Below are 16,711 nucleotides of genomic sequence, written 5' to 3'. Positions count from 1 at the left end.
ATGGACACTTAGGTTGGTTCCATGTCCTGGCTATTGTAAATAGAGCTGCAGTGAACATTGTGGTACATGACTCTTCTTGAATTATGGTTTTCTCAGGGTATATGCCCAGTAGTGGGATTGCTGGGTCGTATGGTAGTTCCATTTTTAGTTTTTTAAGGAACCTCCATACTGTTCTCCATAGTGGCTGTATCCATTTACATTCCTGCCGACAGTGCAAGAGGGTTCCCTTTTCTCCACACCCTCTCCGGCATTTACTGTTTGTAGAGTTTTTGATGATGGCCATTCTGACCTGTGTGAGGTGATACCTCATTGCAGTTTGATTTCAGAATAGGCAAATCTTTAGAGACAGAAAGTAAATCAATGGTTGCCTAGGGTGGTTGGGGGAAGTGGGGAATGAATACTACTCGGTACAGAGTTTCTTTTGGGGGTGATGAAATGTTTCATAATTGGCTCCGGTGACAACTCTGAATATACTAAAAGCCATTGAACTGCACACTGTAAATGGGTGAATGGTAATGGCATGTGAATTACACCTCAACAAAGCTGTTAACAAAAAGTGCAGTGACTCCCTGCCCCGTCCCCTGACCCCGCACTCTTAGCTGGTTCTTCTCATTTTCCTTACTCCACGTTTCTCGATAATATTCTCATGCTGCTATTTCTTACCAATTTTCAATTGACTTCCAAAAACGGAACTGAGGAACAGGATGCAGTTTTAAATTGGCAACTGAGCGTGGACCTTGTTGAGAAGGTGCACAGAAGCTACCTGGGGGAAGAGTGTTCTAGAGAGAGGGAGGAGCTAGTGCGAAACCCCAAGGCAGGAGCACGCTTGGTGTATTCAGAACCCAGTACAGGAGTCAGTGTGGTCAGGATGGAACTGGTAAGAAGGGGGAGGGTAGGAGACAAAGTCAGAAAGGGAGAGGGTCCATACTGTGTGGGGCTGCAAGCCCGCTGCAGGGGCCCCGGCTCTTATCCTGAGCAGAAAGGAGGAGCCAACGGCGAGCTCCGAGCAGGAGCAGCACTTTAGAAGCGTCCCTCCGGCTGTGAGGCTGAGAACGCACTGGAGGAGCCCACGCGCGACGGAGAAACATCAAGGCAGAGCGGCAGCTCCCTGTCCGGGCATTCTGCCCAGGGGACACTTGGCACGATCTGGAGATATGTCCGGTTGCGACAACTAGGGGGAGGGGGTGCTAGTGGCATCTTGAGGGTAGAGGTCAGGGATGCTGCCAATCATCCTAAAATGCACACGACATGCCTCACAGCAAAGAATTATCTAGCCCGAAACGTCAGCAGTGCCATGGCGGAGAAAACCGGCTTTAGAGGCACCTGCAATAATCCAGACAAGAGATAACAGCTGCTCAGACCATGCTGGTTACCGTGCAGGTGACATGGAGCAGTCAGGGTCTGAATATATTTTAAAGGTAGAACCAACAAAATTTCCTAGTGGACACAGCTGTTCTTTGGCTGGAACAGCTGGAAGGATGAAGTTGACATCAACTGAAATGGGGAAGATGGTGGAGAAAACAGGCTGTGGGGTATGGGTGTCAAACAGTTTGCAGGGTGCAGGTGGGGGAGGTACAGAACTGGAGTCTGGACCTGCTAGGTGCCAGGAGTCGACGACACCCGGAATGAAGACACTGAGCAGGGCGTTCAGGAGAGAGGGTGAAGGAGTAGAGGGAAGTGTGGCAGTGGTCACCACACATCGCCCCGTGAGACCGGAGGGCGTAAGAAGAGAGCCAGGGCCAAGGAAAGATGAGAGAGGGCCAAGGCCGGAACTGCGGGACCCCGGACATTGTCAGGCTGGGATAAGGGAAAGGCAACAGAGAAATGTAAACTGAATAAAAGCTTTATCTTGTCATTCTCAAACTCTTAATGGGGAAAAAAGTTTTTGCTTATGACTAAGGTTAATTCAATGAGAATACTCCTAAAACATAAACAGAAATGACTATTTGTGATAGCTACAATCAATTAACTTTCAGATATAGGATGCTTACAGTAAAAAGAGTTGATAAAAATATCTTAGGTTGAGATTATGTCTTCTATAAGCCTAATGGATAAAAAGCAAAGTTTCCTTACCTGCTGTTTCCTGCCCATGGCAAGTGTTCAGTTCAGCCAGAAGCTGGTTAAAATCATCTTGATGAGCAATCCAGTTGTCCTGAAAACAGCAAAAAATCAATTAGAGACAAGCCTGGAGTTTACCTAAGCTGAGATAAGATATATATTGGAATCAGGGAAATCTGGTAGTTAATGTGAATTTTTAAATGTTTCACCAAAATATTATTTTACAAATTTGAATGAAAAAGAAATAGTATACATTTGAAACGTAATTTATCTATATCATTATTAAAAATGAGGATCTTGGAAGCTTAAGCCCTGATTTCAAATGTAGATGACTTATCAAGTCAACTTATAGTCAAATAAACAACAGGCCACCTGTGTGCTAAATGTTAAAATAAAGCAAAATAAAATATTTTTTTTCTCACTATGGGAAATTATGCAGGTCAAAGGGAAACAGCAGATTTGAGGGCTCCCTTCTTTGCTCATTTGACCTGAAAATCTTTTGCCCAATTCTGCTTGCTTGCTTCCACCCCAATTTCAGAAAACAGCAGTGGGGACGGGAGCAAGAAGGACCCCAGCTATCCTGAATCCGTCAGCACCCATTTACAAGGGGCTCAGTTAACAAGCTCATCAATAACAAAGATGACCTAGCTTTAAAAGAGAATGAACGTCTCCAAAACAATATCAGCCTGCGGGGAGCAGGGTTTCAATTCGGGAACTTGCCTCATGCGTACTTTTTAAAGAATGCTTAAGGTTAAGGTATATTGAATAGGTTTACCGAGCAATGCTTCTCCTAAAAAGTTAAGTATATCTGTATATCCACCTCTCAAAAACTACCTTCAAAATCAACCTTACATAAACTCTTTTTTTAAAATTGTCCAAGGTGTGTTTATTAATTGATGAACATAAACGATATTGCTACACATTCCATCTAGTAATTGTGTGACATTTCAAACATTTTGAAGTACTGGTCTTGGATTTTGTCCTCAGAAATAGAACATTCCCCCGCCACTTTTTTCCAGTTTATTGAGATATAGTTGACATATAACATTATATTAGTTTTAGATGTACAACATGATGATTTGACAACATGTATATGTTAAACTCTTCCTTTAGTAGTTTAAGATTTTAGCTGTTAGCCCAAACAATTTTAGCTGCTCCAGTCCACTACTCTGAGCTATTGAACTAAGCAATGTAACCCAGTTTACCTAAAGTAATTCCCCAGATTTCCTACCAGATTCTGTTGGCTGCAAAAATGTAAGAACAAAGCTTTCGGTTTAGATCCTTTCTACAGTGAGCAATGATACTGAAAATGAAAGGCAGGGTAAGCCATGAACTTTTAATTACAGGGTCATATTTTCAAAGTGTCAGTGTTTAAGGGGAAATGTGAATAAATTCAAGTGCTATACACCAACAGTCAGAAACAGACAACGGGACAGGAAAAGAATACCACTTTCTTTCAGTATTTCCAAAATGAAATGCCACCAATTTTAACAATAGAAGCTAATATTACAACGCAGGTAAAGATGAAAATTCCTCGCTGTCCTGAAATGAATATTTCTTTAAAAAAAAAACTTTTTGCAAAGTTCAGCAATAAAGCTACTTTGGATCTCTTATGCATAAGCAAGTAAAGAATCCCGTAGGGCAATGAGGCAAAACGATGACACGTTACAGACGCCCCGCAGCTTAGTTACGGGCTCCTTAGTTATCTAAAACATGTAGGATACACGCTTGAACAGCTTAAAACTGATCAATCAGTTTGACTGGATTAAATTTTGTACACTGACAAAAATATCCATTATGTAAGGAAAACCCCCAGCAGACGCTGTCGCTCACTTCGTTACTGATCGCAGCTCCTAGTCCCAGGTGGTTATTTTTAACTTGAACTTTAATATGATCTGTGGCTCCTTGCTCCTGAGCTCCTAAACCCTGTGGAGATTAAACACAAAGAGAGTTAGCATTTTTATCAGGTATAAAAATACCTCTCTTCCTTCATCAACTGTTTGATTAATCACTAAACATCTAGGAGGCATTATCCTTGTCCTCAAAGAGGACACAGTCTAAGGGATTCTTACAAGATTCTGTAATACCAAGGATGCACTTACAATAATGAATGCCAATCCTTCAACCTGTGACCCACTTCAAGGACCACGGAAACACTAAGGAGAACATGCCTTTCTCTGATGCTCAAAAGCTGAGTGCTACTGCCAAACTAACGGAAGCCCATCAGAGGCATTAGAGTCTGTGGTGCTTTCCATTAAGTAATTTTACAAAACAACACTGAGGAAGGGGACTCCAAGTCCCCCGCATCATTAACACTCATCTGTAAGGAGTCCCAGAGCGCCTGGTGTACTAAATGGCATCCAAGGTGGCTCCAGCACAGTGGATGGAGAAAAAATAAGATGATACAAAGGGGCCAGACCTTAAGGACCTTGGAAGTTATGGGGAGAATTTGGATATTATTTTTTAAAACAATGGGAAACCACTGAACTTGTAAGCAAAGGAATGACATGATCTAATTTCTGTATTTTAAAAGCTCGTTATAGCTGCTGTATGGCAAATGGCCCAGAGGAGGAAAAGAAGGGAGTCAGAGAGGCCGCTGAGAGGCTGCTGCGTTGATCAGGGCAAGCAATGGTGGCGGTTGGTCCAGGATGGGGCCCCGGATAGAGAGGAATAATGACTGGGGATTCGGGAAGTGAGAGAGGTCAAGGAATCAAGCATGACTCCCAGGTTTCTGGTTTGAGTAAGCTAATGGGGTGCTATTTGCAAAAGTGGGGAAAACTTGAGAAGAAAAAGATTTGTGGGGTGGGGGGGATCAAGAGTTTTATAATAAAAATGATCTACTTGAGATGAGGACAGAGAAGGGCCTAGGGCTGAACCCCAAGGAATTCCAAAGCTCAAAAGTCTAGAGGAGGAAGAGCCAGCAACAAAAATTTAGCAGTGGCTGGTAAGGTAGAACGAAAAACCGGGAGAGAGGGCAGTGTTGTGGAAGCCAAGACAGTGGTATTTCAAGGTACTTCAAGTCAATTACATCCAATGCTGCTAAGGGATAAAGTAATGTGAGAACAAAAAAGGATCCATTGGATTTGGCAAGATCTTTAAAGACCTTGACAAGAACCGTTTAAGTGCAGAGATATCAGCAGAAGTCCTACTTGAGTCAGGAATAAAGGGAATGTGAGAAAAAGGAGAAAATGTGTAGTCTAGCTTTAAGGGTGAATGAAATCTTACTCTAAGCAACATAAAACTCTGATGGTTAAGTATGATTCCAAATGCAACTAATTAAAAGGCACCATTTATGAAAATCACAGCAGGTTAAACAATAAACAAAGACAGCTGACGTTTATGTTCAGTTCTAACTCTATCATCACAAGGTCATTATAATTTAATTATTTCTCCAAAATCCCTTATTGATCCAAAATAAATTTCTCCCAGTCCCCTAAGGAAGATGTATTCTCCTGATCTGAAATCTCTCTGCATGGCTCCAACTTCTCTGCTCTTCTCCAAGATACCTTTCCTTTGGACCACCCCATCTTCTCTAGCATCCTCTGGCCAAACTTGGAGTCATCGTTACTCCACGCAGTGTTTCTTGGATCCACAGCCCACTTCTGCTTCCGCCGACCTGTAAATGACAAATTATCTCATTAGCAGCTTATCTTTCAAACCTGGAGAATACCTCACAAATACACACATACCTAATGCATACACACGATACTTGCATAAATACAGCAAACATTATGTTTTATTAGATACAGATATCAGATTCGGCATCCAATGAGATAGTATCAACTTGGATCATTTATCCTGGTTTCCCCAATAACTGTATATTCTGAACATACAAACTGACCTTATAAGATTAAAATAAAAATATTCCCCCAAATGTGACAAATCGAAATACATGATGTACCATCAGCTGGGCCTTCCAATTCAGCAACTGGCAGCAACCTAAGGCACCTGTGACACCAGTGTCACTATCACCAGCAACAGTCATTACAGACATATACGTTAAGTGCCAAATGCCATCCATATATTCTCAGGTTCAATTTTCACAGTAACCCAATGAGGAGAGATCTGCACTTTTCAGATGAGAAAATCTGAGACCTACAGAAAGAATGTTCCTAATGCCCCCAAGCAAAAAACAGAGCCTTTATACAAACCAAGGTCCTACCAACTCCAAAGCTTATATTTTTAATCCACAGCATACGAGTCATGATCTTGGGGAGAGTCACCCTCTGCACAACCTACAGGTACTAATCATCCCTTCTCACAGAAACGCCCTAAAGCCATATGACCCCTTCTCTGAACTCACACAGTAAATTACCTGCTGCTTTTTTTGGCATTTAATTAACATTCTTCTGTTATTATGCCTGTTTATATCCATCTCTTATGTTTGCTATTACGCCACAATCTCCTTAAGGCTCACATCCATGTCTTATTCTTTCTTATGCTTCACTGCAAGAAGTGAAAAACACTTTGCCCATAGCAAGCATTCAGGAAAAATATGAATGAATGTATGAATGATTGAGAAAGGAAAAAGGAGGGAAGGCTGAAGAAAGGAGACAAGAAAAGGGGAAAGAAAAAAATAAAAAGGAAGATAACTGAATTGAAGGAACTGCTTTGAGTCCCTACAAGTTTTTTTTTTAATGTATATAAATAACTGACCATTAGAAACTCAAGTTTATCGCTATAGTTTTAAGGACAATTATGGCAGAGAGAAAGAACTCCAAAGTTTATTAAACAAGCATATGAAACCCAAAAGTAAACTGTGGCCAAGCGGGGAATTTGGAGGTCAAGTGTCACCATCATTCACCTACTGCACCAATGGAAGCAGAGTATCTCACTGTCAACAGCTGCTCACGCCTTGGCAGTCTCCTAACAAGTAAAAAAATAACACAGCCTCCAGTCAGAGAGGCTCAGTGTACTGCATGTAAAATCAATAAAGAGACCTGTAACTATCCACACCCTAGCAAAAATAAGTAAACCTTCACTAGCACACAGGCAGAAAAAGACTACTTACCAAGAAAAGCGAGTTGGGCTCAAATTTACAGTGCTTTGCAGAAAAAAGGTGACCCCAAAATGCTACACGTGACTAAGTTACCACTTTACTTATCTAGTAAGTACTCAGCTAATGAACAGCATACGAGCTGGGCCTTGTTAACCAAGGATCTCTGTAAGGCTGCTTCCCGGTGTGTGTCAGAGTTCATGTCTCTACTGTAGTGTCTGCCAGGGGCTCCGGCTGGGGCTTGTATGAAGGACACATTTTTGAGAATGACTGCACCCACCCTCTGTAACAAAGACAGCATACAATTTATGTCACAAATGTCTATACAGCGGACGCTAGTGCTGACACAAGACTGGAGAGGCGGCGAGGTCAGCTCCTCTTCCCCAGGGAGATGGCAGGTAGCCTCAACCAGCGGAGTAGGGCGGCTGCTCCGCTCAGGGTAGAGTGCCCTGAATCTGCACGATCACTCTTTGGGATGACGGCGGGGGCGCGGGGGTAACCATCCTCTAGCAGGGACTCCTCCTACATGGAGATCTAATAGGATACTTTCAGGGTAACCCCAATAAACAGCCCTGCACACAACAGCTGCCAGGCCTAATACCACAAGGTTTACGCCAGGATTCAGCTTACTCTGAAAAGTGTGCTGAGTTCCAAGAGCCAGGGACAGAAATTTTTTTTTTTCTTTGCCCAAAGACACTGTCACATATTCAAGACCTCAAAAAATATATCACCCATGTATTCTTATTAAAATATTATTCAAGACATATTCAAGGTTACAGAAACTGCAGCATAAAATCTTAATGCAATGAAATCCATTAACTATCGTGTTGTCATTTGATTAGAAAATGTAATAACTGCAATTGTCAAAAACTGGTCTTGAAAAGAGTCTATGAAAAAAAGTAGTATCTTGATAAAATATGGGTCTAAGACTCTGAATTAAATAAGGACTGAAAAGTGAGAGTGATAAATGAAATTCTTCTCTTACGTTTATGTAAGCGAGATTCCTTACCTGACATAGGGGAGAACCAATAAAATAATATTTGATAATTAGAGAAATTCAGGATAAAAAATGTTTTTGAGAAACAAAGAAAACTACTAGATTTCAAAAATGGGATAAGTGACTGTGGAGAAGATGAAAGAAAACAAAATATAGTCCATATGGCAAGAGAAAACAAAGGAAATTAGCATACTTACTGAAGTGAAAATGTTCACTAAGGTTAATTAGGGGAAAAAAGTAGGTTATAAAACTGTACCTACAGAATTATCCCAATTTTATAAACTATCAGAGAAAATAATTGCTAGGTAGTGAAATGGCAGACTGGGACTTTTCTATGCTTCTATTTTCTCATTTCTAAAATAAGAACACCAGTCCCAAATATCTAATCATAAGGGATGCCATAGACATTAATTTAGTAAATTGTTTTAAAAAACACAAAATATTATATATTACTAATGTCAAAGATTTGAAAATTTGGAGTCATGGTGGGAAGAGAACAGAAAATATTCTCATGAAATTATGCAGCTTGAGTTGCTGATGTCCACAGATGGCACTTCACATCTGTATATCATTTCATACTTTGAACTATTTTCACGTTCACCATCTCATTGATTTAAGCCAACCTAGTAATGAACATAATCAAAGAAGTTTTTAACAGTCCCACAGAAACTGAACAGGGAAAGAAACATAAATGAATAGCAGAGCCAGGGCTAATGTTCCCAAGTGCACGCTGAACTAAGCATACATCAAAGAATATTAAAACCACAAGAAATCTTGGCCACACTGGTTATACAGGTGAAGAAATAGAGCCCACAGGGTCACACTCTAAAACATACTCCTGAGAGCCTCCCATCAAGCCTCTTAGATAGCCTCAACCACCAGAGGGCAGACAGCAGAAGCAAGAAAAACTACAATCCTGCAGCCTGTGGACCAAAAACCACAGTTACAGAAAGATAGACAAGATGAAAAGGCAGAGGGCTATGTATCAGATGAAGGAACAAGAAAAAACCCCAGAAAAACAACTAAATGAAGTGGAGACAGGCAACCTTCCAGAAAAAGAATTCAGAATAATGATAGTGAAGATGATCCAGGACCTCGGAATAAGAATGAAGGCAAAGATTGAGAAGATGCAAGAAATGATTAACAAAGACCTACAAGAATTAAAGAACAAACAAACAGAGATGACCAATACAATAACTGAAATGAAAACTACACTAGAAGGAATCAATAGCAGAATAACTGAGGCAGAAGAACGGATAAGTGACCTGGAAGACAGAATGGTGGAATTCACTGCTGCGGAACAGACTAAAGAAAAAAGAATGAAAAGAAATGAAGACAGCCTAAGAGACCTCTGGGACAACATTAAACGCAACAACATTCGCATTATAGGGGTCCCAGAAGGTGAAGAGAGAGAGAAAGGACCAGAGAAAATATTTGAAGAGATTATAGTCGAAAACTTCCCTAACATGGGAAAGGAAATAGCCACCCAAGTCCAGGAAGCACAGCGAGTCCCATACAGGATAAACCCAAGGAGAAACACGCCGAGACACATAGTAGTCAAAGTGGCAAAAATTAAAGACAAAGAAAAATTATTGAAAGCAGCAAGGGAAAAACGACAAATAACATACAAGGGAACTCCCATAAGGTTAACAGCTGATTTCTCAGCAGAAACTCTGCAAGCCAGAAGGGAGTGGCATGATATACTTAAAGTGATGAAAGGGAAGAACCTACAACCAAGATTACTCTACCCCGCAAGGATCTCATTTAGATTTGATGGAGAAATCAAAAGCTTTACAGACAAGCAAAAGCTAAGAGAATTCAGCACCACCAAACCAGCTCTACAACAAATGCTAAAGGAACTTCTCTAAGTGGGAAACACAAGAGAAGAAAAGGACCTACAAAAATAAACCCAAAACAATTAAGAAAATGGTCATAGGAACATACATATCGATAATTACCTTAAACGTGAATGGATTAAATGCCCCAACCAAAAGACATAGACTGGCTGAATGGATACAAAAACAAGACCCATATATATGCTGTCTACAAGAGACCTACTTTAGACCTAGGGACACATACAGACTGAAAGTGAGGGGATGGAAAAAGATATTCCATGCAAATGGAAATCAAAAGAAAGCTGGAGTAGCTATGCTCATATCAGATAAAATAGACTTTAAAATAAAGAATGTTACAAGAGACAAGGAAGGACACTACATAATGATCAAGGGATCAATCCAAGAAGAAGATATAACAATTATAAATATATATGCACCCAACATAGGAGCACCTCAATACATAAGGCAACTGTTAACAGCTATAAAAGAGGAAATTGACAGTAACACAATCATAGTGGGGGACTTTAACACCTCACTTACACCAATGGACAGATCATCCAAAATGAAAATAAATAAGGAAACAGAAGCTTTAAATGACACAATGGACCAGATAGATTTAATTGATATTTATAGGACATTCCATCCCCAAACAGCAGATTACATGTTCTTCTCAAGTGCGCACGGAACATTCTCCAGGATAGATCACATCTTGGGTCACAAATCAAGCCTCAGTAAATTTAAGAAAATTGAAATCATATCAAGCATCTTTTCTGACCACAACGCTATGAGATTAGAAATGAATTACAGGGAAAAAAACGTAAAAAAGACAAACACATGGAGGCTAAACAATACGTTACTAAATAACCAAGAGATCACTGAAGAAATCAAAGAGGAAATCAAAAAATACCTAGAGACAAATGACAATGAAAACACAACGACCCAAAACCTATGGGATGCAGCGAAAGCAGTTCTAAGAGGGAAGTTTATAGCTATACAAGCCTACCTAAAGAAACAAGAAAAATCTCAAGTAAACAATCTAACCTTACACCTAAAGAAACTAGAGAAAGAGGAACAAACAAAACCCAAAGTTAGCAGAAGGAAAGAAATCATAAAGATCAGAGCAGAAATAAATGAAATAGAAACAAAGAAAACAATAGCAAAGATCAATAAAACTAAAAGTTGGTTCTTTGAGAAGATAAACAAAATTGATAAGCCATTAGCCAGACTCATCAGGAAAAAGAGGGAGAGGACTCAAATCAATAAAATCAGAAATGAAAAAGGAGAAGTTACAACAGACACTGCAGAAATACAAAGCATCCTAAGAGACTACTACAAGCAACTTTATGCCAATAAAATGGACAACCTGGAAGAAATGGACAAATTTTTAGAAAGGTATAACCTTCCAAGACTGAACCAGGAAGAAACAAAATATGAACAGACCAATCACAAGTAATGAAATTGAAACTGTGATTAAAAATCTTCCAACAAACAAAAGTCCAGGACCAGATGGCTTCACAGGTGAATTCTATCAAACATTTAGAGAAGAGCTAACACCTATCCTTCTCAAACTCTTCCAAAAAATTGCAGAGGAAGGAACACTCCCAAACTCATTCTATGAGGCCACCATCACCCTGATACCAAAACCAGACAAAGACACTACAAAAAAAGAAAACTACAGATCAATATCACTGATGAATATAGATGCAAAAATCCTCAACAGAATACTAGCAAACAGAATCCAACAACACATTAAAAGGATCATACACCACGATCAAGTGGGATTTATCCCAGGGATGCAAGGATTCTTCAATATACGCAAATCAATCAATGTGATACACCACATTAACAAATTGAAGAATAAAAACCATATGATCATCTCAATAGATGCAGAAAAAGCTTTTGACAAAATTCAACACCCATTTATGATAAAAACTCTCCAGAAGGTGGGCATAGAGGGAACCTACCTCAACATAATAAAGGCCATATATGACAAACCCACAGCAAACATCATTCTCAATGGTGAAAAACTGAAAGCATTTCCTCTAAGATCAGGAACGAGACAAGGATGTCCACTCTCACCACTATTATTCAACATAGTTCTGGAAGTCCTAGCCACGGCAATCAGAGAAGAAAAAGAAATAAAAGGAATACAAATTGGAAAAGAAGAAGTAAAACTGTCACTGTTTGCGGATGACATGATACTATACATAGAGAATCCTAAAACTGCCACCAGAAAACTGCTAGAGCTAATTAATGAATATGGTAAAGTTGCAGGATACAAAATTAATGCACAGAAATCTCTTGCATTCCTATACACTAATGATGAAAAATCTGAAAGAGAAATTATGGAAACACTCCCATTTACCATTGCAACAAAAAGAATAAAATACCTAGGAATAAACCTACCTAGGGAGACAAAAGACCTGTATGCAGAAAACTATAAGACACTGATGAAAGAAATTAAAGATGATACCAACAGATGGAGAGATATACCATGTTCTTGGATTGGAAGAATCAACATTGTGAAAATGAGTATACTACCCAAAGCAATCTACAGATTCAATGCAATCCCTATCAAATTACCAATGGCATTTTTTACGGAGCTAGAACAAATCATCTTAAAATTTGTATGGAGACACAAAAGACCCCGAATAGCCAAAGCAGTCTTGAGGCAAAAAAATGGAGCTGGAGGAATCAGACTCCCTGACTTCAGACTATACTACAAAGCTACAGTAATCAAGACAATATGGTACTGGCACAAAAACAGAAACATAGATCAATGGAACAAGATAGAAAGCCCAGAGATTAACCCACGCACCTATGGTCAACTAATCTATGACAAAGGAGGCAAAGATATACAATGGAGAAAAGACAGTCTCTTCAATAAGTGGTGCTGGGAAAACTGGACAGCTACATGTAAAAGAATGAAATTAGAATACTCCCTAACACCATACACAAAAATAAACTCAAAATGGATTAGAGACCTAAATATAAGACTGGACACTATAAAACTCTTAGAGGAAAACATAGAAAGAACACTCTTTGACATAAATCACAGCAAGATCTTTTTTGATCCACCTCCTAGAGAAATGGAAATAAAACCAAAAATAAACAAATGGGACCTAATGAAACTTCAAAGCTTTTGCACAGCAAAGGAAACCATGAACAAGACGAAAAGACAACCCTCAGAATGGGAGAAAATATTTGCAAATGAATCAACGGACAAAGGATTAATCTCCAAAATATATAAACAGCTCATTCAGCTCAATATTAAAGAAACAAACACCCCAATCCAAAAATGGGCAGAAGACCTAAATAGGCATTTCTCCAAAGAAGACATACAGACGGCCACGAAGCACATGAAAAGATGTTCAACATCACTAATTATTAGAGAAATGCAAATCAAAACTACAATGAGGTATCACCTCACTCCTGTTAGAATGGGCATCAACAGAAAATCTACAAACAACAAATGCTGGAGAGGGTGTGGAGAAAAGGGAACCCTCTTGCACTGTTGGTGGGAATGTAAATTGATACAGCCAGTATGGAGAACAATATGGAGGTTCCTTAAAAAACTAAAAATAGAATTACCATATGACCCAGCAATCCCACTACTGGGCATATACCCAGAGAAAACTGTAATTCAAAGACACATGCACCCGAATGTTCATTGCAGCACTATTTACAATAGCCAGGTCATGGAAGCAACCTAAATGCCCATCAACAGACGAATGGATAAAGAAGATGTGGTACATATATACAATGGAATATTACTCAGCCATAAAAAGGAACGAAATTGAGTCATTTGTTGAGACGTGGATGGATCTAGAGACTGTGATACAGAGTGAAGTAAGTCAGAAAGAGAAAAACAAATATCGTATATTAATGCATGTATGTGGAACCTAGAAAAATGGTACAGATGAGCCGGTTTGCAGGGCAGAAGTTGAGACACAGACGTAGAGAATGGACATATGGACACCAAGGGGGGAAAACTGCGGTGGGGTGGGGATGGTGGTGTGCTGAATTGGGCGATTGGGATTGACATGTATACACTGATGTGTATAAAATTGATGCCTAATAAGAACCTGCAGTATAAAAAAACAAACAAACAAAACAACTAATACTAAACTTTCATTGGGTTATTTGTATGGAAATATGTTAATATAAATGTTTCAGACATTACATGAAATTTCTAAAAATCTTATATTTGTAAAAAAAAAATAAAAATAAAAAAAAATAAAACATACTCCTTTCTGTAAGTCCCTGTTTAAAAAACAATAGAAATCTGCTGACCCTAGTGACAAGAACGTAAACATATAGCGATAACTAGATCAATATTGTCACTTTCTACCTCAATGACCTTGGGATGAATTACTTTCCTCTGAACCTCAATTTCTGCCCCTGTAAAATGTGAATGGTTCCTTACCCACTCCGTTTTGTGTTCCCATTCCTCCACTCCCTTAGATTAGAGGATGCCGACAGCATTTATTTCATGGAATCCCTGTGTAGCTTCTGTTGGGTCTGTTAAAATTTAGCAGCTGTTTCTGCTTCTCGCTCACCAGACACTTTCAAAGATACCGGCCGGCTTTTCAGGACCAAGGCACGACTGCCATCTGGTGGCCGGAAGCCTTAGCTACAGGTATCGTTCAGAAGTTAAACAGCCTCTCCAGAGGGAGGGAATTAACGAACTTCACAAAGTGATGGAAAACGTCAAAGGCAAACTGAGGCAGGGTGGGGCGTTGAGGCCAACATTCCTTCCATAGTAGAGTGTTAGTAATTCCAACTACCAAAGTCAAAACCGCCACTGTCTTACTTAGAATCACTCATTAGCCCCGCCTCCCCTAAAAAACGCTAACTTCTTGTGTTTGATGCTTCTAACCCCTTTGCTTTTCTTTTTCTTGATTCAATACACCTTCAAGAACGGGATTTCACTAACTGAAGAGGTTCTGCTGGCCCAACCGCCTCTTTTTAACCAGAGGAAGCTGAGGCCCGGGGAAGTGAAAGAGCCAGGCCGGGTTCCCACAACCGGTGTCCGAACCCCCATTCGAACCCACCACTCGCGTGCTCGGGTCTGAACGTGAGAACAAGCGTCCCAAATGGACACCTGCAGTCTCTCACCAGCAGACCGCAGCTAACTTTCGAGGAAGGCTGGGCTGGGAAATCTCCGCGGCAGCCAGGGCGAGCCGAGCAGGGCGTCCGGGACCCCGGGCCCCGGCATCCCCCGGCCCACCGTGCGCCGGCGACTGGTGCCCCCCACCACTTGGTCCGGCCGCCGCGTCACCCGGAACCTTCACCCTCGCGCCCGGTCGGGCCTCCGAGCCCAACACTCACGCTCAGCCAGCATCGACATGTCGCCAAGCCTGTGACGCCGCGGGCCTCGGGACCTGAGCAACGGTGGCTACCGCTCGGCGGACTCGCGGAGAAGCTAGAAGCACTAGCCTCGCACGCCCGGCGAATTGCAGCGGCGAGGGCGCGCGCTGCTGACGTCAGTGAGGCGCGACTCTCTCCTGGACCGCGCGGCGGGCGAGTGGGCGGGGCGCGGGAAGCCTGGGACTCCGCATTTGGGTGGATGCTGGGTAGACTAGCGGTTTCCAAGGTTTGTTCCAACTCCAGCATTCCGTGTGTCTATGAAATATCTATAAGGATCATCCACTAAAAAGAACTGTTATTAAGTTTGGAGTTTTTTTTAAATTACAGAATCTTGATATTTTTAAATTGTCAGCTGGGGGTAGATAATGCACTTTTAAAAATAAGGTGATTCAGTGTAAGACATTCCATCTTATTCTTCAGTCTCATGGCAGACCCTCATAGAGCAGGACTTCTCAAACTTTCATGTTTGGGTGAATCACCTGGGGATCTTGTTAAAAATGCAGTTTCTGGTTCAGCAGGTCTGGGATGGGGCCAGAGATTCTGCATTTCTAACAAGCTTCCAAGGACGTGGATGATGATGGGCTTACTTTGTGTAGCAGGCCATTAAACAACCAAAGGTATGAGTGAACTCAAGGTTAAAATATACTCTTTTCTTTTTTCCTGTTCAAGAAAAATGCTTTATGAAGAACACTTTATAAAGTGATGGTGATAAACGCTTTCAAAATATTTCAAAGAACTGAACCAAGAAGGTATTTAGGTAAGTCATCTGTGCTAGTCCCCTGCCTTCAGGCAAGTAAAGACCAATATCAGGGACCGATGATTGCTGCTGTTTTGGTTTTTTTTATAAATTTATTTATTTTTGGCTGCGTTGGGTCTTCGTTGCTGCAGGCCGGCTTTGTCTAGTTGCGGCGAGCGGGGGCTACTCTTTGTTGCAGTGCGCGGGCTTCTCATTGCGGTGGCTTCTCCTGTTGCGGAGCGCGTGTTCTAGGCACATGGGCTTCAGTAGTTGTGGCTCGCGGGCTCTAGAGCTCAGGCTCAGTAGTTGTGGCGCACGGGCTTAGTTGCTCCGCGGCATGTGGGATCTTCCCGGACCAGGGCTCGAACCCATGTTCCCTGCATTAGCAGGCAGATTCTTAACCACTGGGCCACTGGGGAAGCCCTCCTTCTTTTCTATAGCTCTGGTAAGTCTCATGTCCATCCCTCCCATCCCCACACCGTTCACATGCATACAATTGTAAAAGCTAGCTACACATTCTGTACAGTCACAGAAAGAAATTCTTATGTGTTGCATTACATCTTTATATTCTATTCCAGATATAGCACTAACATTTTATCTATAAAAGAAATAAAGCTGAATCTTGCCAGTTTAATTTAGCTCATTCCTAAAGAGACACCAGTGTGATACAATGCAGGGCCGGAGTGGGGTTGGGGGGAGCCGTCAGAGAACATGACAGA

General features: G+C 41.0%; 1 protein-coding gene across 1 annotated transcript in view; it reads right to left on the bottom strand.

The window, feature by feature from the left end:
• Positions 1 to 15,358, bottom strand: part of PINX1 (PIN2 (TERF1) interacting telomerase inhibitor 1) — an 85,138-nt gene extending 69,780 nt beyond the window's left edge. Inside the window, exons 1-4 of the mRNA XM_036856855.1 lie at positions 15,218 to 15,358; positions 5,565 to 5,674; positions 3,892 to 3,984; positions 2,074 to 2,152 (exon numbers count right to left, since the gene is read on the bottom strand). Of these exons, the coding sequence (XP_036712750.1) occupies positions 2,074 to 2,152; positions 3,892 to 3,984; positions 5,565 to 5,674; positions 15,218 to 15,236 (301 nt within the window). The 5' untranslated portion in view covers positions 15,237 to 15,358. The remainder of the gene's footprint in view (positions 1 to 2,073; positions 2,153 to 3,891; positions 3,985 to 5,564; positions 5,675 to 15,217) is intronic.
• Between the last annotated feature and the right edge of the window lie 1,353 nt (positions 15,359 to 16,711).

Source organism: Balaenoptera musculus, chromosome 6 (assembly GCF_009873245.2).
Source record: "Balaenoptera musculus isolate JJ_BM4_2016_0621 chromosome 6, mBalMus1.pri.v3, whole genome shotgun sequence".
Taxonomy (NCBI): domain Eukaryota; kingdom Metazoa; phylum Chordata; class Mammalia; order Artiodactyla; family Balaenopteridae; genus Balaenoptera; species Balaenoptera musculus.
Note: the sequence above shows the minus strand (reverse complement) of the source record. Positions and strands in the feature narration are given on the sequence as shown.